Below are 23,549 nucleotides of genomic sequence, written 5' to 3' on the forward strand. Positions count from 1 at the left end.
CATAGTAATCATGGATTTGGAGTCCTAATATTTCCTTTAGGATTTTTCAGGCACAGTTCATGAGAGAAATCTGTCTTCATTGTCTTTGCTTCCTTCTCTTGTGTGTGCTCATCTGGCTTGGGTGTCAAGATTATGTGGTTATACACACCTCTTACAATGATCTAGGCTTACTCAGGTCAGAGGAGACTTCCCCCACCATTTTACCTCAAATAGAATCCCCTAGATATCCCCTATTTCTTTACCCTGATTTATTTTTACCCTTAAGCACTTATCACAAACAAGCACTCGTTTATTTGCTAATTTGTTTATTATTTCGTTTCCCCCACTAGACTATAATCTCCAAGAGGGTAGCAGTCTTGTTCATTGCAGTATTTCCCACCATCTAGAATAGTGCCTGGCACATAGCTGGTGTTCAATAAGCATTAGATAACTGAATACATAAATCAACCTCAGGCTTTTTCAGGTTCGGAGGTTGAGGACCGAAGAAGGTGACCTGGGGTCACAAGTGAGATTTTCTACACAGACTCAGTCCAGAGTTCTTTCCATTTGCATTGGCTACCTATTAAATTAGTTGTAGTTATCTAAAGGAAAATAGGAGGGAAATAGAAATCCTATGAGAATATGAATATTTCAGTTGAAAATTTTAGGTATTTTTTAAAGTTAATATTTAGCTAAATTATACCCTCTTATAGATCAAAGACGATTAGTTTTTTTGTTCACTCAGTTCTTATAGACAAAAAGATGATTTACAGAAGATACGTACTACTACTAATATATTATACATTCATGAACCAGTATCAAGATAATGTAGAAGACAAGGAGGACGTGAAGTTAGACCAGGTGTCTGAGCAAGCCCAAACACCCCAAGCTGTGCTGCCTCTACAGCTTTAATTTTGGAGGAGAAATTTGCAGTATGGTTGAGAAAATCTGTAAATCACACCTACTAATAACTGTTCTTTTGGGGGGCTTTTTGTGGGATCTGATTATCTAGCTTAATTGATCCTATGGAGGACAGCTTTAGCTGAAAAAGAAAATGGAAATGAAAGACTTAATTAAAAATGTAATGTCACTTCCTTGCTGTGAGGACACCAAAATAGACGATGAACACATTCTCTTCAATATTTATTCATCTGATTTTCATGGTAATTGGTTGGTCCCTGACTATAAAGGCGGAAACTTGGCAGAACAGATTACTCAGATAAATAAGGATGCAAAACAGTTCTACGTCTAAATTTACTCCAGAGTATACCAACCTATGTGCCTTCCCACTGTGCACTGATTGTTCAAGACGAGGGCGCCTGGGCGTGCTGGAAATGTGGGTGACAAGGATCACTGTGACAGGGCTTTTGAGCTCCTGCAGAGGTGCTGAGGCTACCGACCCTAGATAACAGCAGCTGAAAAGAAGCCGGCGAGTGGGTCTGTAGGAACAGACTCAGATATGGAGTCTGGTGCAGTTTTTTTTCTTTTCAACATCTTTCAGAATCATTTAGTCAGCCCTCTGTGTCTAAAATTATTCCCTGAGTCATTTATCATTGATTCATCACTTTGGCCTTGAAGGACCAGCAAAGTGATGTGGGCACTGTGCTTGCATTTGAACAAGCTACGGCTGCACGTTGCTGGGTATTCCATGGGCTTCGTCAACGTGGTCTCAGGTTATGGCATGTTTGAGAGCGTGTACAGGGGCTTTTGCATTCCTGAACTCACCAAACCATGACAACCATGCAACATCCACATTTATCAGGTTTTTATTTTCTTCTCAGGGTAATTAAGAAAACAAAAAGCCCCCTGATCCCTCCACTTAATAAAGCCCTGTTGTTATTTTGAAATTCCCTTTGTACCAGTCAGTCTAGCCTGTGCTGCCGTAACAAATAAGGGACTCCCTTCTCCAACAATGAGAAAACTGACTCCCATTATTCTTAATGTTTTTACCTGTTTGATGAACTTCCTTGTATGTGGAAACCTTCCTCATCAAGCCTGGATTTCGACTCCTCTGCCCAACTGTCCCCACATGGGTTCCCTCCTCACCCTGTTCATATTTTGACACCCACACTGCTCGATCCTCCTACATACACGCCCTCCCCCTCCTTGGCTGTGACTTCCATGGTGGGCTGCCCAACCTTCTCCTTGGCATGGATGCTTCTGACACCCTGTGCCAGTCCATCCACCCATCCAGCCCTTGGGCATACCCACTCTGCCTGCACTCTGGGATGCCACTTGGGGCCATTGTGGCTACGTGACCCCCACATCACAGACACCTGTCTTCTTGGCATTTGGACTTTTTGTTCACTTAGGAAGGAAAAGGAGAGGAAAGGAAGGGGAAGAGGAGCTTTGCAAAGTATTTCATAACAGATCCTTGGCCTCCTATCATTCCTACTATAACTACCTTAGCACGCATCCCTACCAATAAGGACATTAAAACAACAACAACAACATGTCATTGTTATCGCCAACAAAAACCAAAACTAATTACTAAACATACTCAAAATTTCCTGATTATCTCAAAGATATTCTTTTTATAGTAAGTTTGTTGGAATCAGAATCCATAGATTGTCCACATCATGCATTTCATTATGTCTCTTAAGATTCGCACTCTGTAGAAGCTTTCTTTCTGTTTCCCTCTACACCTTGATTTGTTTGGTGAACTGGACATTTGTCTGTAGAGTTTCCCATGTAGTGATTTGTGTCCTTGCTTTCTTGTGGCATTATTTAACTTGTTTCTTGTCTCTTGTATTATCTATGAACTGGTAAACATAAAGATCTTTAAAAACAGCTCTGTTGGGACAGAATTTACATAATACACACTTGAAGTGTACAATTCTGTGGTTTTTAGTATATTCGCAGATACGAGCGTCCATCATCACCGTCCATTTTGGAATATTTTCATGCTGTACCATTTAGCTATCACCTCCCTATCCTCCCATCCCGCAGCCCTAGGAACCACTCAGCTATTTTCTGTCTCTATAGATTATCCAATTCTGGACATATGTAGGAATAGAATTATATAATATGTGGACTTTTGACTAAGTTCTTTCACTTAACGTAATGTTTTAAAGGCTTACCCATGCTGTAATATGTGTGAGCACTCCATTCCTTTTTATGGATGAATAATATTCCATTTTTGGACATACCACATTTTATGATTAGTCTGTTGATGGGCACTTGGCTATTGTGAATAATGCAGCTATAAATGGTATGTACAAGTTTTTGCATGGACATATGTTTCATTTCTCTTGGATATATATCTAAGAGTGGGATTGCTAGGTCAAATGGTAACTCTATAATTTGTCTCTTGATGAAATGCCAGACGGTTTTCCAAAGCAGCTAATACCATTTTACATTCCAACCAGCAGTGTATAAGGGTTACAATTCCTCTATATCATCACCAACACTTGTTATTATCTGACTTTTTGATTCTAGACATACTAGTGGATGTAAAGTGGTATACCATTGTGGTTTTGATTTGCATTTTCCTTGATGACTAATGAGGTTGAGCGTTTTTTCATGTGCTTATTGGCCATGTGTGTATCTTCTTTAGAGAAATGTCTATTCAGATCCTTTGCCTACTTTTTCTTCCTTTTCTTTTTTTTCTCTTCACTTTTTATTGTGGTAAAATATATGTAATATAAAATTTACCATCTTAACTACTTTTTGAGTGTACAGTTCAATGATATTAAGTATGTTTATATAGTTAGGCAACCACCACCACCATCCATCTCCAGAACCCTTCTCATCTTTCAAACCTGAAACTTTATATCTATTGAACAATAACTTCCCATTCCCAACCCCCAGTCCCTGGCATCCACCATTTTACTTTCTGTAACTATGAATTTGACTACTCTAAGTATACCTCACATAAGTGGAATCATACAGTATTTGTCTTTTTGTAATTGGTTTATTTCACTTAGCACAATGCCCTCAGGTTTCATCCACATTGTAGAATGTGTCAGAATTTCCTTCCTTTTTAAGGCTAAACAATATTCCATTATATGTATGTATCGCATTGTATTGCATTTTGCTTATCCATTCATCAGTGGATGGATATTTGGGTTGCTTCCATGTTTTAGCTATTGTGAAAAATGCTGCTATGAACATGGGTATGCAAATATCTCTTCCAGACCCCACTTTAGACTTTTATAGTATATATCCAAAGGTGGATTTGTTGGATCATATGGTAATTCATTTGTAATATTTTCTTGAGAAACCATCATATTTTTTCCACAGTGGCTGCACCATTTTACATTCCCACCAGCAGTATACAAGGGTCCCAATTTCTACACATCCTCTCCAACATTTATTTTCTATTTTCTTTTTTTTTTTTTGCTGTATGCAGGCCTCCCACTGTTGTGGCCTCTCCAGTTGCGGAGCACAGGCTCCGGACGCGCAGGCTCAGCGGCCATGGCTCACGGGCCCAGCCGTTCCGCGGCATGTGGGATCTTCCCGAACCGGGGCATGAACCCATGTGCCCTGCATCAGCAGGCGGACTCTCAACCACTGCTCCACCAGGGAAGCCCTCTATTTTCTTGATAGTAGCCATCCTAATGGATGTGAGATGGTATTTCATTGTAGTTTTGATTTGCATTTCTCTAATGATCAGTTTTGTTGGCCTCTTTATATTCATCCTTATTAGAGTTCATTGAGCTTTTTGGACGTTTATACTCATGTATTTAATCAGATTTGGAAAATTTCTGTCATTATTTCTTCAAGTACTATGTCTTTCTCTTTTTACTCTCTTCTCCCTCTAGCATTCTAGCAATGCATATGTTGATCTATTTTATGGTATCCCACAGGTCCTTTAGGCTCTGTTCACTTTTCTTCAATCTTTTTCCTTCTGTTCCTGGGACTCAAAAATTTCAATTGTCCTATCTTCAAGCTCCCTGATTCTTTCTTCTGTCTTGTGCTTTTCCACTCCAGAGTTTCATTTTGGTTCCTATTTAGGTTTTCTAAATAGGTTTTATTGATGTTTCTATTATTTGCGTACATCATTTTCTTGACTTTCTCCACATCTTTATTTAGTTCTTTGAGCATCTTTAAGGCACCTTCAAGTTATTTTAAAGTCTTTTTCATGAATATTTATCCCTTTGTTTTTTCTAAGAGTTTTATAGTGTTAGCTTTTCCATTTAGGCTTTTGGTCCATTTTGAGTTGATTTGTGTATTTGGGGTGAGGCAATGTTTCGATTTTATTATTTTACAGGTGGATATCCAGTTTTCTCAGCATCATTTGTTGAAAAGACTATTCTTTCCCCCATTGAATATGTTTGGCATTGCTGAAAATCGATTGACCATATATGTGTGGGTGTATTTCTGCATCTCAATTCCATTCTGTTGATCCCTATGTCTACCTTTGTGGCAGTACCACATTGCCTTGATTACTGTTGCTTAGTAGCAAGTTTTTAAGTCAAAGAGAGTGAGTCCTCTGACTTTGTTCTTTTTCAAGATCGTTTTAGCTATTCAGGGAACCTCACAATTTTATGTACATTTTAGAAACAGCTTGCCAATTTTTACAAAGAAGTCAGATGGGTTTCTTATAGGAATTGTGTGTTGAATGTACAGATCAACTGGGGGATAGAGAGTATTGCCATCTTAACAATGCTGTCTTCTGTCCATTAACATGGGATGTCTTCCCACTTATCTAGATCTTCTTTAATTTCTTTTGACAATGTTTTTTTAGTTTTCAGAGTGTAAGTTTTCCACTTACTTTGTTAAATTTATTTCTCTCCATATATTTGTTTCTTGGATGCACTCATGAATGCAATTGTTTTCTCAATTTCATTTTCATTGTGTTCTTTGCAAGTATATAACTACAATTAATTGTTTATATTAATCTTATATCGTGCAAACTAGCTGAACTCATTTATTAGTTCTAATAGTAGTTTTTAGTGATTCCTTAGTGTTTTCTACATATAAGATCATATTATCTGTGAATAGAGATAGTTTACTTCTTTCAAATCTGGATGCATTTTATTTCTTTTTATTGACTATTTGCCCTGGCTAGAACATCCAATAGAATAATAGAAGTGGCAAGAGTGGTCATCTTTATCTTTTTACTTATCTTAAGGGGAAAGCATCCAATCTTTCACCATTAGGTATGATGTTGTGAGTTTTTTGTGGATGTCCTTTATCACGTTAAGTAAATTTCCTTTTACTTTTTTGAGTATCTTTTAACATGAAAAAGTGTTGGATTTTGTCAAATGCTCTTTATGTGCCTATTGAAATAATTATGTGATTTTTGTTTTTTATTCTATTGATATGTTCAACTCCATCAACTGGTTTTCAGATGTTAAACCAACCTTGCATTCCTGGAATAAATTCTGCTTGGTCATAGTGTATAATTATTTTTATACGTTTCTGGATTTGGTTTGCTAGTACTTTTTGTTGAGGATTTTTTGCATCCATATTCATAAGAGATATTAGTCTGTAGCTCTCTTTTCTTGTAGTTTCTTTGTCTGGTTTTGGTATCAGGGTACTACTGGCCTCATTGATTGAATTTGGAAGTATTCCCTCATCTTCTACTTTTTGGAAGAAATTCCAAAGAATTTATATCAATTTTTCTTTAAACATTTGATAGAATTCAGCAGTGAAGCTATCTGGTCCTGGGCTTTTCTTTTGGGGTACTTCTGTTTAATGCTTAATATCTTCACTTGTTATAGGTGTATTCAGATTTTGTATTTCTTCTTGAGTCAGTTTTGATAGTTTGTGTCTTTCTAAGAATTTGTCCATTTCACCTAATATCAAATTGGTTGGCATAAAATTTTCCATGGTATTCTTTTATAATCTTTTTTATTTTTATAATGTGGGGAAAATGTTCCCCTTTTCATTTCTAAGTATAGTAGTTTGAGTCTTCTTTGTTTTTTAATTTGGTCAATCTAGCTAAAGGTTTGTCAAGTTTGTTGACATTTTCAAAGAACCAACTTTTGGTTTCATTGATTTTTTTCTATTGTTTCTCTATTCTCCATTTTGTTTATCTCTGCTTTAATCTTTATGATTTTCTTTCTTCTGCTTGCCTTAAGTTTAGTATACTCTTCTTTTTTTCAGGGTCTTTAAGTGAGGGGTTATGTTATTGATTTGAGATATTTTCTGTCTTAATATAGACATTTACAGCTATAAATTTCTTAAGTATATCTGTAGCTCATAAGTTTGGTCTGTTGTGTCTTCGTTTTCATTTATTTTAAGTATTTTCTTATTTCCCTCCTGATATCTCTTTGACTCATTAATTATGTAGGAGTTTCTTTTGAATTTCTATGTATTTGTGAGTTTCTGAATTCTTTTCCTGCTGTTGAGTCCCAGTTTCATTCCATTTTGGTCAGAGAATGTATCCCCTTAGTGTGGCATTATTGTTATACATATTAAATCTATTATATTAATGTTACAGACTTAACAATGCATTGTTATATTACCTTACCCTCTGAAATTATTTCCCTAGCCTAATGCAGCTTTGCTCTGCCCACCTCCTTTGTACTGTTATTGGCAAATATGTTATACGTATATTACACTTCTATGTTAGGCCCAACATTACATTATATTCATATTATTTTATACAATTACTTTTAAATAAGTTAATATTGAAGTTTCTAATTGCCTTCTTCTTGAGAGAAGAGACCTAAGTTTTCCTCACCATGTCATTACTATTATCCAGCTCATTCCAACTATTTTTGGAACATGCATGAAGACAGTCTGATTTTCTGTTCTAATGTGGACTAATAGATTACTAAAGCAAACCCATTATTCTAAGGACATAGTCTCATTGAAGTCCTGGGTGAGTTTCAGCCTGTTGTGTATACTATATCTTCCTCTTTTATGGTTTTCACTCACTTTAATTGGAGTTATTCCTCAAAACATGTGCATGGGCATGAACTTTCTCATTCCTACATGTCTGAAAATATATTTTGAAGTCACTTTGATTCACCTTATGGTTGGCTGTAGCATGGCTGCTCTGATTCTTAATCTTTCGTAGATTACTTTTTCTTTACCTACTAGACATTTTTAGTTTTTTCTTTACCTTCTACAATGACGTGGTCATGAATCTGTGTGTACCTTTTCTTATTCATTTTTCCAGAGATGTGATGACCCCTTTCCATCTGAAAATTTTTGTTTTTTCTTAGGTCAGAGCAATTTCCTTATATTATTTCTTTGATAATTTCTTACCTTCTTTATTCTTTCCCCTTAGAACACCTGGTTGAGGGGATGGATCTCTTGGACTGATCTTCTGTCTCTTCTTTCCTGCAAGTTTCCAGTTCTTTGAAAATTTGCTCTATGTTCTGAAAGCTTTCCTTGATGATCTTCCAAACTTATTATATGTATAATTTTACAAATTGTATATTTAATTTCTAAAGGAAAATTTGTTATCTTCTGATTGTTTTACTTTTTTTGTGCATCTTGTTCTTTTTTTTTTTTTTTTTTTTTGCGGTACGCGGGCCTCTCGCTGTTGTGGCCTCTCGCGTTGCGGAGCACAGGCTCCGGACGCGCAGGCTCAGTGGCCATGGCTCATGGGCCCAGCCGCTCCGCAGCATGTGGGATCTTCCCGGACCGGGGCACGAACCCGTGTCCCCTGCATCGGCAGGCGGACTCTCATCCGCTGCGCCACCTGGGAAGCCCCATCTTGTTCTTTTTAATGGTTAAAAAGAAGAAGAACATTTTTACTTTTTGGTGTTATTAATATGAGTTGTTTTAAATATTTTGTCTATTTTCCAACTTAACTTGTGGGGTCAGGTGTTTGTTTGCTTATCATGATTTTTCTTTTCATGGTACTGACATTCTTAAGATGCCCAGTACATTTCCTTGCCATATATAAGAACAAGAGGCTGGATTGATTTTCCTGGGATGGATCTCCTCTGCTGTAATACATTTAGGTATCTTTCCCTTTAGTCTTTCCTGGCATTAGCATTGAAGACTGACTGAGATTATGTGTGTGTGGTGGGTGAGGCATGGGGTAGGGATATTTTGGAGGGGATTAGGTGAAAGGAAGCTGTTGTATGACAGATTAGAGGACTGTAGGGTGAGAAGGAGGGGAGGGGGCTCGGACTTTTACGCTGGGTACCTCCCAGGAGCGTTTTACTTGGAATCACCTTTACCCTCCTATAGCCTTAATTTCCCCCAGACGTCTTATTTAATTTCTTTGGATAAACATTCTCTGGCTTCTTCCCTGAAGGCAAAATACTAGTTTGGCTATAAGGAGGCAAAGGGGAAGGAGGGGGTGGTGGAGCTGCTGGCTAAATTACTCTGGAGCATTCTCCAGGCAGCCTAACTGCTCTCCCTCCCACCATTGCTCCTCTCTCTCCTCAGCTGCAGGATCCGCCCTCCCCTCTACATTCTAAGCTACCCTCCTCCTCACTCTTTTATTTCAACAGGCTTCCTCTTTTCTGCTAGACCACAGTGTGCTGATGTTACAGTATCCACTGGCAATCCATCTCCTTCTCTTTTGTTTTAGAAATTTATTCCTCTACTGTCATTTCACTGGGTTTGGCGAAGATGGGATAAGACAATACCTATACTCAGCCTTACATTTTAAATTAGAATTTCTTTACTCATGCCTTTCCTGTAAAAAGAGAATCATTTAATGATGTAAAACATCAGCTATTCACCCACCTCTATTTTCTATCAACAATTACAAAATTAAAGAAGTAAAAACACATAGGTACATTTTAGTATCTTCCCCACTCAATATTTGGTAAGGGACCTTCCCTCCTTTTTTTCTGTAAATACACCAGTGCCCTAGGGGAGCTTGGAGCTAATGTGTCCACAACATTTCTGTGCTTCTCTGGCATGGCTCTGAAGAAACCCTGATTGGTGAACATTTCCTATGAATTTCCCTTTTGGATACCGTGGTCAGGCTTCTACTTTTTTCTCTTCTATTATCAGAAACAGACTTTGCTGACTTTGGGCAAACCTGGGGATGATTGAGGCTCCTTAGTACCTTGGAACTGGAAAAAGAAGGGACATTACACCTAGAAGGAACCAGAGCCAGGCAGCCCAAAATAGTCCCCCTCACCCTGGATGTGGCTGGTCAGGGAAACCATGGGGTGGGAGGGGGAGATTGGAAGATCTCCAGGATCCCAGCTGTGCAGGGATTCATGATCAAGCTTACAGTTTGGATGGAAAATGAGTGTTCATGTGGAGCAAGGCATCAATTGGAAAACGTAAGCAATTGGCGTGCAAGATTCCAAGTATGACCCTTGGCATTGCAGCACCGGGGGCTGATGTGGAGCCAGCACTGTAGCCATTGGGTTTAGGAGGGACCTGGACTGCACCTTAATTTCAAGTCTGGAAGAAGCCAGGCAATGTGGCCAGGGTGGGTCTACATCCTATCTGTGTTAGGTTGCATTCAGGCATGAACTTTTGGGGGCGGGAGGATGTTCCAGTGGATCCAGCCAAAGCTGAGACAGTAGACAGAGGGCTGAAGGTCTGTATGTGCAACTGTTCCTGTGGAATCAGAGTTTTCATCAGGAGACATCTTCAACTGACAGCTTTGCCTGTTCTAGTGCCACCCTTTGGACGGGGCTGAATGTAATCATTTTGTCATCGATTGAGTGTACTCCTTAAGGCATGATTTTTTTTTTTTTTGGCCGCACCACGTGGCTTGTGAGATCTCAGTTCCCAAACCAGAGATTGAACCCGGGCTGTGGCAGTGAAAGCCTGGAATCCTAAACACTAGGCCCCCAGGGAACTCCCTTAATGTGCCATTTTTAAATGCACAATTTCTAAATGCCTACAGAGCAACTCCACATAAGTGTTCTAGGCAACTTGAGCCCACCACGTCTAAAGGGGAAGGTATCATCCATCGTTCCCAGCTCCTCACCCCAGCTGCCCCCTGGATGCCTTCCCATGGCTTGCCCAGTCAGCAAGCCTCTGCCACCAGCACCTCCCTCTCACACTCCACATTCTCTGACTGGCCAATCCCCTAAATATCTCTGAAAGTGTCCCTCTCTTCCTGGATTGTCAGTGCATTTCCCCCCACCCTTCACCGCCAGCAGGAGGCTCCGCTAATGTCATTCCCTGCTCTAAATCTCTCCAGGGTGACCGTTGCCTTCAGGGTAAGTTTAAACTGCTCAGTATGGTATGAAAAACAGGAACAGCAAACATTTACTGAGCATGTACTAGGGGCCCTGCACTGTGTGAAATTCTTCATGCACATTAATCAGTTACTTCTGATGAGAATCCTATGAAGTAGGACTATTATGATAACATTATATTATGATTACATGGGAATGAAGGCTCAGAGAGGTCAGTAACTTGCCCTAAAGGGCACCATTAGGAGGTGACAGGTGGGGAGGTGAACCCAGGTGCTTGAAACTGGCTTCTTGTCACTACACCAGACAGTTATCTTGGGGGCTTGGGGGGAGGTCCGATGGTAGTTCACAAAGCACACAGAATGCTGCTTGGCACCCAGCTGGGTGACGAAGGAAAGCGCTGGGGTCTGGCTGGTTTACATCTCAGTGGAGCATCTTGAGAATGTCCCATCATTTCTGTTTTGATACTGGGTGGGTGGAGGGGCTGAATGAACAGGGCAGGTACTGTCACGTTCCTGTCAACAATGCAATTAGACCAACAGAGCTTCAAGCTGTACTCTTCTCGCCCAGTGGTTCTCAGAGTGGGGTCCCCTGTCCGCTGGAACCTGCTAGAAATGCAAATTCTCAGGCTTCACCTGCTGAGTCAGAATCTCTTGGGGTGGGGGTGTCAGGCAGTCTGTGCTTCCAGAAGACCCTAGGGGCTTTTGATGCTGCTCAAGCTGAGAACCACAGTCTGGTGAACGCATCCTTCCTGGCCTGTACATTTTGGGGCCTCTGCCTGGGGCTTTGTGTCACAGGGTTGCTTCATGGCTAAGAAGAAAATGTTTGGGGAAGGCAACACCAGATAATATTGAAGGAAGCTTCCAGCTCTCAGTTCAATTTCTTCGCCAGTGTGTTCGGCCAGCCACTAGAGGGAGCAAAAGGCACACAGCTTCTATCCTGGGAAAGGGATGGCTGAGCCTCACCTGTAAGGACGCAGGTGAGCGTCCAACCTCCGCTTCTCAGCAGTCCAGGCAGGCTTGCAGGAGAGCCTGCTGTTCACGCTACTCTGTGCTTCTTCTCTTCCTAGTTTGCTCTGTGTTCACAGATTTTCACAAAGTTATCAGGTTAGCTTTGTGGGATGGCTCTGTCCTCCCTGGGTCTGCATTCTGGGCCCAGGGTTCTCCCCCAACAAAGTACATTTGGCATGGTCGCCGGTGGTGAGCGCTGCAGGGTCAGACAGCTTGGGGATGCATTGAGTGCCCCAGCCTTCCTCCTTTAAGCTGGAATTAGGACTTTTTTGGTACTTTCTTGAGCAGTGCCTTATCAGCTGGCACCCTGGAAGCCTCACAGAGGTGAGCACTTAGAACTAGCAGGGCCCCGGAGGATCTTCCTGGGATGAAAGTTCTGCATTTAGAGAGACTACAATTCTATCCATCTACAGAGCTCCTAAAAAATTATTTTTAAGGTAGAATTTGCTGTGCTAGTTGATACAAGCAACAAGGAATTATTATACTTTCTGAACAGTTAGAACAAAAGTTCATAAACTCAATACTGCTGGAAAGTTAAGAGTTCCAAAGGGCTGATCAAGCAGCCCCACATCTGCGAGGTCATGGAGGCTCACCTGTGAGGTGATCAGGTGGCTCAGACCAGGCTGCAACTTAGCTGTCCTTTCCTTTGCCCTCCTGGATGACTGCCCCCTGCATCACCCCATCCTCATGGCACTCACGTCCACCACTGCCCTCTTCCACTGCTCATCAAGGTGAAGAGCCCAGACTACAGAGCAAAACCCGGGCATAGGGTGTCCCTTCTGACAGATGTCCACATCTGGCTTAGTCAACCTTGATGGAGAAAACGTCCAGAATCAATGAAGGGGAGTGGTGAGAAGAGCTCAGAGACTTCACTCAGTCTCTCCTGTGCCCTCAGATCCCAAACCTGATATTCTACTCCAAAAATTAACATCCTGAGGTTGACCCACCACTTCCCACCTCCACTGCTGCTCCCACCCTTGAAGATACTGCTAGGACAGTAAGGTGGAATTCCTGGATCACATGGGAAATCTATTTTTAATTTTTTGAGGAATCTCCATGCTGCTTTTCCACAGTGGCTGCCTCAATTTACATTCCCACCAACAGTGTAGGAGGGTTCCCTTTTCTTCGCATCCTGGTCAACACTTGTTATTTTTTGTCTTTTTGACAATAGCCCTTCTGACAGGTGTGAGGTGATATTTCACTGTGGTTTTAATTTGCATTTTTGTGGTGATTAGTGATGTTGAGCATCTTTCCATGCCGGTTGGCCAACAGGCCATCTGTATGTCTTCTTTGGAAAAATGTCCATTCAGGTCCTTTGACCATTTTTAATCAGGTTATTTTTCTTTTTTATGTTGAGTTGTGTGAGTTTTTTGTGTATTTTGGATATTAACCCTGTATTGGGCTTATTATTTGCAAATATCTTCTCCCATTCTATAGGTGGCCTTTTTTTGTTGTCAATAGTTCCCTTCACTGTACAAAAGCTTTTTAGTTCGATGTAATCTCACTTGTTCATTTTTGCTTACATTTCCCTTGCCTGAGGAGACATGTCCAAAAAACTATTGCTAAAACCGATATCAGAGAGTGTCTGCCTAGGTCTTCTTCTAGAATTTTTATGGTTTCAGGTCTTACATTTAAGCCTTTAATCCATTTTATTTCTGTATATGGTGTGAGAAGGTATTCTAGTTTGATTCTTTTGTATGTCCAGTTTTCCCAACACTGTTTATTGAAGAGGCTGTTTTTCCCCATTATGTATTCTTGATTTGGCCCATTTTTAAGTCTGGTTGTTTGTTTTCTTATTGTTGGTTTTAAGAGTTCTTTGTATAGTAGAATATTGTATTGGATAATAGTCCAAACTTATTATTTTATTATTTATTGTTATTATATATTATTTTATTTATTAGATATGTCTCTTGCAAATATTTTCTTCCAATCTGTGGCATGTCTTCTCATTCTCTTGACAGTGTCATTTGAAGGGCAGAAGTTTTTAATTTTAATGAAATCCAGCTTCTCATTTCCTTCTTTCATGGATCATGCCTTTGATATCATAAATAAAAAGTCATCACCAAACCCACAGTCATCTAGGTTTTCTCCTATGTTATCTTGTAAGAGTTTTATAGTTTTGCATTTTACATTTAGGTTTATCATCCATTTTGAGTCAATTTTTGTGAAGAGTGTACGGTTTGTGTCTAGGTTCAGTTTTTTGCATGTGGTTGTCTAGCACGATTTGCTGTTCTAGCACCATTTGTTGAAAAGACAATATTTACTCCATTGTATTGCCTTTGCTTCTTTGTCAAAGATCAGTCATCTATATTTGTGTGGGTCTATTTCTGGGCTCTCTATTCTGTTCCATTGATCTATTTGTCTGTTCTTTCACTAATACCACACTATCTTGATTACTGAAGCTTTATAGTAAAACTTGAAGTTGAGTATTATCAGTCCTCCAACTTTATTCTTCTCCTTTGGTATTGTGTTGGCTACACTTGGTCTTTTGCTTTTCCCTATAAACTTTAGAATAAGTTTGTCAATATACACAATACCTTGCTGGGATTTTGATTGGGACTGCATTGAATCTATAGATCAAGTTGGGAGGAACTGACATCTTGACAATATTGAGTCTTTCAATCCATGAATACCGAATATATCTGCATTTATTTAGTTTTTAAAACTTTCATAATTTTGTAGTTTCCCTCATATAATTGTGTATATATTTTGTTAGATTTATAACTAAGTATTTCATTTTGGGGGTGCTACTATACTGGGTTGGCCAAAAAGTTTGTTTGGAGTTTTCCATAAGATGTTTTGGGAAAAACCCAAACAAGCTTTTTGGCCAACCCAATAAATAGTATTATGTTTTTAATTTCAAATTCAACTTGTTCATTGCTTATACGTAGGAAAGCAACTGACTTTTGTATAGTAACCTCTTATCCTGCAATCTTGCTACAATCATTTATTAGTTCCAGGAATGTTTGGTTGTTTGTTTGTATCTTGGTTGTTGTTGCTGTTGATTTTTTTGGATTTTATTCATAGACAATCATATCATCTGTAAGCAAAGACAGTTTTATTTCTTCCTTTCCAATCAGCATACATTTTATTTCCTTTTCTTGACTTGTTGTATTAGCTGGGACTTCCACTATGATGTTGAAAAGGAGTAATGAGATGGGACATCCTTGCCTTGTTCCTGGTCTTACTGGGAAAGCTTCAAGTTATTTGTAATATTCCTTTATTATCCTTTTAACGTCTGTGAGATCTGTAGTGATGACCCCTCTTTCACTTCTGATATTAGTAATTTGTGTCTTCTTTCATTTTTTCTTACTCAGCCTGGTTAGAGGCTTATTGATTTTATTTATCTTTTCAAAGAACTAGCTTTGGGGATCATTGATTTTCTGTATTGATTTCCTATTTCAATTTCATTGATTTCTGCCCTAATTTTTATTATTTCTTTCCCTTTACTTAACTTGAACTTAACTTGCTTTTCCTTCTCTAGTTTCCTAAAGTGGAAGCTTAGATTATTGATTTCAGATTTTTCTTCATTTTCAATATATGCGTATTGAACTAAAACAAAGGCTCTCATCCTCACTTTTATATGCTTTTTTGCTATGCAAAGCCTAACGTAGTTTTCTGGGGTTAACATTCATGTGTCATCACTGTAGCAGACCCCTTTATGTATCTGGAGAAGTTTGTCCTAGGTTTGTCTGGGCTGCTGGGCTTTTAAAATCAGTCATTGGCATTTCCAGCACATGGCAGGTGAGTCCACACAGATGGCTCTGTGGGCTGCAAGTTCTCTGGGCAGGAGCCAGATCAGAGTTTCAGCAAGTGTTTATAGGAGTGAAGTAAACTGCCTATTTCTTTATATGGCTTACTCTTCTGTGTGCTTATATGTGTGCATGTTTATACTGGCCAGCCTACGTACTACAAAAACACTGACCAGTGGTCCTCAGCTTGGCAGCATGTTGGAATCATGGAGGGAACATACAACACGCTAGTGCCCAGGCCCCATCCCAAGCTCCTGGTGAAGTTGGCCTAGGCATGGGGTTACTGAGAGCAACTCAGGTGATGCCAGCGTGAGCCCAGGTTTAGACCACTGTCCCAGACACTTTCCCAACTTAAATCCTTCTTCATCTGTCTCTATTGCCCCAGAACATAAATGAGTGTTAATCATTAAGAAGTGGAAATGAGGAGTCAATGATGTAAAGGCAACACCCCGATAATACTAGGCTCAAGCTGAGCTCCTGGGTGCCTTCAGCATCCAAGGAAGGGGCCTGTTGTGTTACCCAGGGGGCCTTTCTGGGTGGGGAATTCTAAGGAGCCCCAGGAGGATTAAACAACTTTGATGCAAAGATGCCAGAAAGTCTTGCAAAAAGATTTTATTCTGAATGTGCCCATCAGATTACACCCTTACTGAGGCTTAATGCCCAAGAGTCAGGGGACCCCATGGCCTGGGAAGTTTCTTCCCCTTCAGTGCTTACAGAGGTGGGTGGGGAGGAGCCTCACATCAGAGTTGGAACCCAGGAGAGGAGAGCATCCTAATTTTAAAAAGTTTAAAGCCCAGGGCAGATGGCCTGGGCAGGGGCTTCTGATATACACACCTGAAGTATAGATTTAGAGAGAGAATGAGATATGGGACTGAAGGCCCAGAGATGGACATCCCATTGGTGGGTTGATGGAGGGGGAGAAAAAAGGGTGGCCACATTAGGAAAGGAGAGTGAGATTAAGAACTTGGAGAAGGATGGATGGACCTAGAGATTGTCATATTGAGTGAAGTAATTCAGACACAGAAAGGCAAATATCATATGATATCACTTATATGTGGAATCTAAAAAACGTTACAAATAACTTATTTACGAAACAGAAATAGAGTCACAGATGCAGAAAAGAAATTTATGGTTACCAGGGGGGAAAGGCGGGGGAGGGATAAATTGGGAGATTGGGATTTGCATATGCACACTATTATATATAAAATAGATAACCAATAAGAACCTACTGTATAGCACAGGGAACTCTACTCAGTACTCTGTAATGACCTATATGGGAAAAGAATCTAAAGAAGAGTGGATATATGTTTATGTATAACTGACTCATATTGCTGTACAGCAGAAACTAACACAACATTTTAAATCAACTATACTCCAATAAAATTAAGAAAAAAATAACTTGGGGAAAGAATATTGGGACAAATAAGTGAGGAGAATAGATGTGCCTTCAGATCCTTGAGGGAGGGATGGTTGTTCCCTGGTTGTTCCAAGGGAGGGATGGGTCCCAGCAATGAGGCTGGAGAGAGGGGTTGGGGTACCCAGGCAACCCAGACCCATTGTGAGGGTCATCAATGAGACTGGAGCACTAGTGGGTACAGCCAGGGGCCTGCTCCCTGCCCCATCTCCGTTCCCTCTCAAAGAAGTAGGCCCCCGGGGCTGCATCCGGAGCACGCTTGGACACTGCTCCTGGCCAGAACTCATACTGCCTCCTTCAAGTGTGGTCTATACTGTGAGTGTACCGGCTCAGGTTGGGGGGACTGGTGGCCCCCAGGGACCAGAGCACAGGGCCATTGTGCAGAGGGAAGAGGCAAAGCGCCACCCAGCACCCTCACCCCATCTCAGGCCTTCATCTATTCAGGAGAAGTTCATGGACAGGCACCCTACTAAGCTTTAGAACTGAGTGACCAGAAGCGTGCAGCACTGCCCCTCCATCCCAGCAAGGGTCACCCTCCAGTGGGAACTTGGAGCCCCTCCTCACAACTGTGGGCTCCTTCCTGGCAGGTGTGCAGGATGCTGACAGCTGGCCTGGGGAGGGGTGGTGAGGAAGGACGGGGGCCTGAAGGTGCTGACCTGGAGGCTGAGCTAGGTTCCCAGGTGGAAGGAGCTGTCTGGGCCAGTACCGCCGGGCAAAGGCCTGCAGGTGGCAGGGGCAGGGGAGCCTGCAGACACCGCTGGGTGGTGCAGGACAGAGGTTTCTGGGATGAATCCCATGAGGGCAGGAGGGGAGCCAGAGAGAGGAGGCTGTTGGGATGCAGAGGATCTCACCACGGCCCCTGGTTGCTAAAGGTGGGGGAGGACATGGCTCAGTCCCAGAGGGGTGGACAGATGAACTGACTGAATATACTGGCCAGTGACAGGGACCAGGGACTTAGCAGACACCACCTCTGAAAGCACAAGGAAACCCTGTGTCGCTAAGGAGGCTGCGTCTCCAGTTCTGACTCCCAGTGGGGGGCGTTCTCCTTCCTTTGCCTGTGGGTGGTGCTAACCTTCCCTCTGCACCCTCACAGATCCGCACAAAGGACAGGATCTTTGACAGTATCAACGACCTCATCAACCACCACCTGGAGAACAGCCTGCCCATTGTCTCTGCCGGGAGCGAGCTCTGCCTTCAGCAGCCGGTGGAGAGGAACCCGTGACCTGCCAGCTGCCCCGTCCCGACACTGCACCTGCAGTCAGGAGGGCTCACTTCTTCCCGGTAGATGGGTACTGGGCCATGGGAACTCAAGCATCTGCCCACTAGCTCAGAGCTTTGTTCAAAAGCCCCAGGAGGAAGGCCTCCCTAAAGTGCAAGTTTCATAAACTTGTTCTGAATTCTCATGTGCATATTAAAGGTGTACATACCTATACATCCTGTACAAATTATCCCTCTATATTTATATTTTTTAAGACTAAGAAAGATGTAAGACTGATGTTCCGTGCTGTATGTTTTTAATGAAAACAAAGTTTGACTGTAGTTGTCCGGGCAAAATGTTAATTCAGCTGACCCATTCCACTGGGAAAGTCCACTGGGAAGGTGTTACCTACTAAGCACAATACAGGGAATAGAAGCAGCAGGAGGGTCAGTAATAAACACTTGGGACTGTAATAGAATAAGGCAAGATGCTGTCTATGCTCTGCACGTAAAGCCCTGTGAAGTGCTGGTCCTCATGGCTGTCCCTCCTCCTTGGCGACGCCTCCCAGGCTACCTGCATCACACCTGTGTGCATGGGGTTTCCAGCACCAGAGATTAGGGCTGCTGCACTGAAGAGTAGGCATTACTCTAGCTGTTTCAGGTAGTGCTGAGCGCAGGAATGCCGTCTCCCATGACCCCGGTTGTCCAGGGGTTCTTGGGGATCCACTTTACTGACAAATAGGGCACAAAATAAGCCTCACTGATCAAGATCTTGACAGGTAAATGTTTCCTTTGTTTTTATCTGTATAAGGACAAAATGAGGATGTGTAGAGGGGTAGATGGGGGTGTGTACATCCTCTTAGCCAACGGGCTGCTGCAGTACCTGCTAGTAAAACCCCGCCCCCTTTATATTCAGTAGAGAAAGAAGCATGTGTACGATCTGTGGAAGACGGGTGCAAACACATGTGCTCAGAGTTCCTGCCTGGAGACATTCCATCAGCTGTGGCTGATTCAGGTTTGCCTGAAGCTCGGGACCAGGCTCAAGAGCTTTGGGAATCAGTTTGAGGTCCCACTTCTGGAGTGATTGGTGGTAAATTGGCTGGTTTGTCTCTACAATTGTTTCCCAATTGCTTCATGAAAAGGGCTCATGCCCTGGGCAGCGCTTTGTCCCGGCTCCTTCCTTCGGGATCAAACACTGATTTCCTACTGGGTCGTTTGGTGTTAGGAAGTCGACAGTGTTTCTAACTTTTAAAAAATGTTTGGCTTGAGATTACCATATGATTTAACAGGTGCTGTCTTTTAAAAGATGGAAGGATTCACTCATTCGTTGGCACCTTCTCACTTGTGCTGCAATGTTGGCTCTTGTCCCAGTGAAATCCATTGCGGGCAGCACCCCCTTCATCAGTGCAACGGAAGGACTCTCTGCATACACTTAGCATTGGAGAGTAGTAAGTTTGATGCTTCCAGAATGTGGAGTTAACGGTAGATTTTAAAAATTCTAATGAGCGCTAATTCCACAAAGTTCTAATGCTACGTGCGTGAACCCTGTTTCTACTTTTAGAGGGTGTGTATGGCCAGGATGGGAGGATGGGGTAGACCTGTTGGCTGAGGATGGCTTGGGGCAGGTCCAAGGATTCATGTTAGCCTTCTGTGGAGTTTTTACCCTTTGAAGGTCCAATGAACCAAAGCTGACAGTGGCTTCAATCTTCTAGAATGTTCTGCAGTGAATTGGAAATTTATGGGGAGTCTGGCACTAATCTAGACTGCTCTGCCTCTTCCTAGAATGGTCTGTTTTCAGGTGCAGAGCAGATACCCTGCTCCAAGTTATCCAAAAGCAGTGGGGCCTGAACAGGGATGCCGGACAGCAGCTAGGTCGGACTCTTCCCCTGTGACAATGTAGACTTTGGGGTGGCTGTGAGAATTGCCCTGCACTCTGTCTCCTTGAGGCCTGCAGCCCTGCAGACGTATACATAAAAATCTGACCTCTGTGGGGATGCATGATCCTTCTTTGTGTGCGAGTGTACACACATATAAAAATGGATAAAATGACTTCTTTCAACAGACTTGCACGTCCCCCTGCATAAGGCCAAAACGCTCATGTTAAGGGCAAAGGAAAGTAGTAAACAAGAGTTAAGAACTGAGAGCCCCTGAACATTTGATCTGTTTTGTTTTTCTCTTGGGAGTATAAGAAGTGGTAATCTGCAGGTTTAGTAGCTCTCTGCTCTGAAGTTAGCGTTTATCTCAATGGTGATAAGCAATATATGTTTTTTTGCATGAGAATCAATTTAGAAAATTAAAAGTAATGGGGGATCAAATATTGTTTCAATATTCATTCAAAATATGTATTTTTAAGCTCAGGTTTTAAGATCGCTTCCCACAGAACAGTGCTAGTGGGACATAACTGGCACTCCTTTGTAGCCATTGGAGCAGATTTGAGGTGTAGCAGCAATTTTCTAGTCTTTGCTTTCTCCCATTTGTAAAGCATGTAAAGCATGTAAGAGCTCACCTGGGTCATCTCGTCTCTTCCTTAATGCCACATGCTGGGTATCACGGAGCCTCACTCACAGATGGGGAAATTGAGGCTCAGGTAGTGCCCACCTTGCTCAAGGCTACAGGGTCGGTGGGCAGCAGAGCTGTTCCACTCTCTCAGAGCTTCTCCGAGCTCTGCTCCATAGGGAGCTCGGGATTCAGAGGCAAACTTCACTGCAGCCACAGTCGGGGCAGCTCCAGGGCCTCCAACTCCCAGGGCGTGGTCACTGAGCGCCGTGCCGGGCCACCCTGGGCCCTCGGAGTGTGCCAGGACCTGCTGCCCCTCTCGTGGGCCCCCTGCCACTTGACCCAGGCCTCTGTGTCTGACGGGAGAGCCAGGCAGGGTCCAGCAGTCCTAAAATGGCCCATCTTGCTAAGTAGCTCTGGAGACCCCCCTTCCCCTTCCTACCCACACCATCCTGTTTGAATTAGCTGTGCTTTCCAGTGACACTCCTATCTGCTGGGAGCCTGCGGGACTTCTGTGGGGCCGCTGGTCACTGGTTTCAGTCAGCTTTGACGCCTGACTACTAGGGATACTCTGAACAGCTCATAGTAGAGGCAGGTGGGGAATTCCCTGGTGGTCCAGTGGTTAGGACTCGGTACTCTCACTGCCGGGGCCAAGGGTTCGATCCCTGGTTGGGGAACTAAGATCTTGCAAGCCACATGGTACAGCCAAAAAAAAAAAAAGAAGAAGCAGGTGGACAGTCAGATGGTGTGTTCAAATCAAATAACTCCCCACCTAAATCCTATGTTTAAGCCACCACTTCCGGACTTTTTATGTTTGAGAGGCCAGAGGACCGGGAGCCTGCCTGGCCTTTACCTGTGTTTCATTTGAGCAATGATTCTGTTTTGGGCCATCTCAGCTGTTGGGGTTGCTGGACAAAGACCCAACTGGGGTTCTACTGATGGAGGAGGGTAGCACTGATCATTTCCAATGAGGACAGAAGGTGAGAAGCCAAGTGCGAAGGGAAAGTCCTGGCTGAAAGCAGGGCAGGCCTGGGAGAGGAGTGGATGAAACAGCACTTTGTGCGGCCCCCTGAAAGGGCCCCGTGCTTGGGGACAGTGTCGACTCATGTCTCCTGGCTCTGTGTCCAGCCTGCTGTCCTGAAGATGCCCGCTTCCTGAAATGGAGCTCTCCTTTCAGGTAGCATCAGATGCCTGGGTGACTCCTTTATATAAGTAACACTTGAAAACGAATGTCCTGGTCCTTATTTCCCTGAATCGGTCGCTTCTTAAAGGCCAGTCACACGTTTCCTTGGATCCCAGGCTCCCCGGGCAGCCTACCTTGGCTCCCATATGCACAGAGCCATGTGGCCTTGAGCTGGTTGCTCAGTTTCTCTGAGCCCTGGCTCTCCACATGCACCACCAGGCTGTGCAGTCCCTGTCCTGAGAGGCTGTGGGGGCCGGTGACTATGTGTAAGCATGGAGGACAGTTGTTTCCTGGGATGCTTCACTCTCAAAAGTGTACATCTGTGCTCTCTCGCTGGCCAAGTATGTAAGGACGCCATCCATAAATGCCTTTCTGTGAACGATGACAGCCCAGTGGGAAGTGGGAAGGAGATTGTGGAAAGATTGTAAATAGGTAACTGTAGGACACAGACAGATCTTGGCCTTGGGTTTCAGAATGATACTCTAGGGTTCTGTAGTAAAAACTTTAAGTTGGTCCTGAGAAAGAGAAGTGGAAAAACGAGTGGCACGTGTTGTTAACCTGGAACTGTCCCTGCTCCTCAGAGGACAGCAAGTAAGGGAGCGTTCTGGGATAATACAGCTGGAGGGACCCATTTTTCAGTGAGGAAACCAGAACCAATTGACTTGCTGGAGGGTGGCGACAGTCAGTGACTGAATCTAGGACAGAGTGCAGGACTTATTAGGGTCCTTTAGGGCTTGTACATAAAGCTCAGCCCCTGATGGAAAATGGCCAGTAGTGCTTCCCTCCTTGAGTTTACATTTATGTTCCATCTTTTTTTCCAAAATGCATAAAGGCGTGAGTCATTCACATGGACAAGGAAGTGTTTCTATTCCTTTGTTTAGTTTGGGGTCCCTCAGAAGCAGACCTTGAGAGAAGCTCAGAGCCTATGTAGACTTAGGGGTGAGGAAAGGAAGGAAGCTGATAAAGAAGGCATGGTCAGGCAAGTCACCAGGATGTGGCTAACGAATTGCACTGGGGACTGAGGGCGGCAGGGCTGGACATACCTCAGAGCTAATCCACCAGCGTGGGGAGAGAGCTAGATATTTACCCAAACAGCCCAGCACTGGTGGAAGGCTGTTTCTAGCTCCAGTGTCCTGGTCAGTCCTATGCACACCAAGCCAGGGAATCCTTTGGCAGAGAGACAGGCCTTCATAAGCAGACTTGGGGTGAAAGGTAGGCATCAGAGCCATCGGGGGTCCTCCCCGGAGTTCCTGACTCAGTAGTTCTGGATGGGGCCAGAGAATTTGCCTTTCTAATAAATTGTGGGTGAAGCTGGTAGGCAGTCTTGACTTTGAGAACCATCCTCAGGTGCAAATTGCTAGCCCTTACCTGTCTCATTGATGGTTTTTCCCCTCTAATGTATGATTATGTTTTCATGCCACTTCATGTTATAGATCCCAGCGTCCATGCTGTGAGTTTAAAAGTGGAGGATTAATAAGCATTTATAACTCCATG

General features: G+C 42.8%; 1 protein-coding gene across 1 annotated transcript in view; it reads left to right on the top strand.

Annotated features, from left to right (window-relative positions):
* SHC3 (SHC adaptor protein 3) overlaps positions 1-18,561 on the top strand; it is a 140,958-nt gene extending 122,397 nt beyond the window's left edge. The window contains exon 12 of the mRNA XM_089912927.1: positions 18,273-18,561. Coding sequence (XP_089769053.1) covers positions 18,273-18,401 — 129 coding nt within the window. The 3' untranslated portion in view covers positions 18,402-18,561. The remainder of the gene's footprint in view (positions 1-18,272) is intronic.
* The last annotated feature ends 4,988 nt before the right edge of the window (positions 18,562-23,549 follow it).

Source organism: Delphinapterus leucas, chromosome 6, assembly GCF_059928025.1.
Source record: "Delphinapterus leucas isolate spDelLeu-1000000601 "Yukka" chromosome 6, BTC_Dleu_Yukka2, whole genome shotgun sequence".
NCBI lineage: Eukaryota > Metazoa > Chordata > Mammalia > Artiodactyla > Monodontidae > Delphinapterus > Delphinapterus leucas.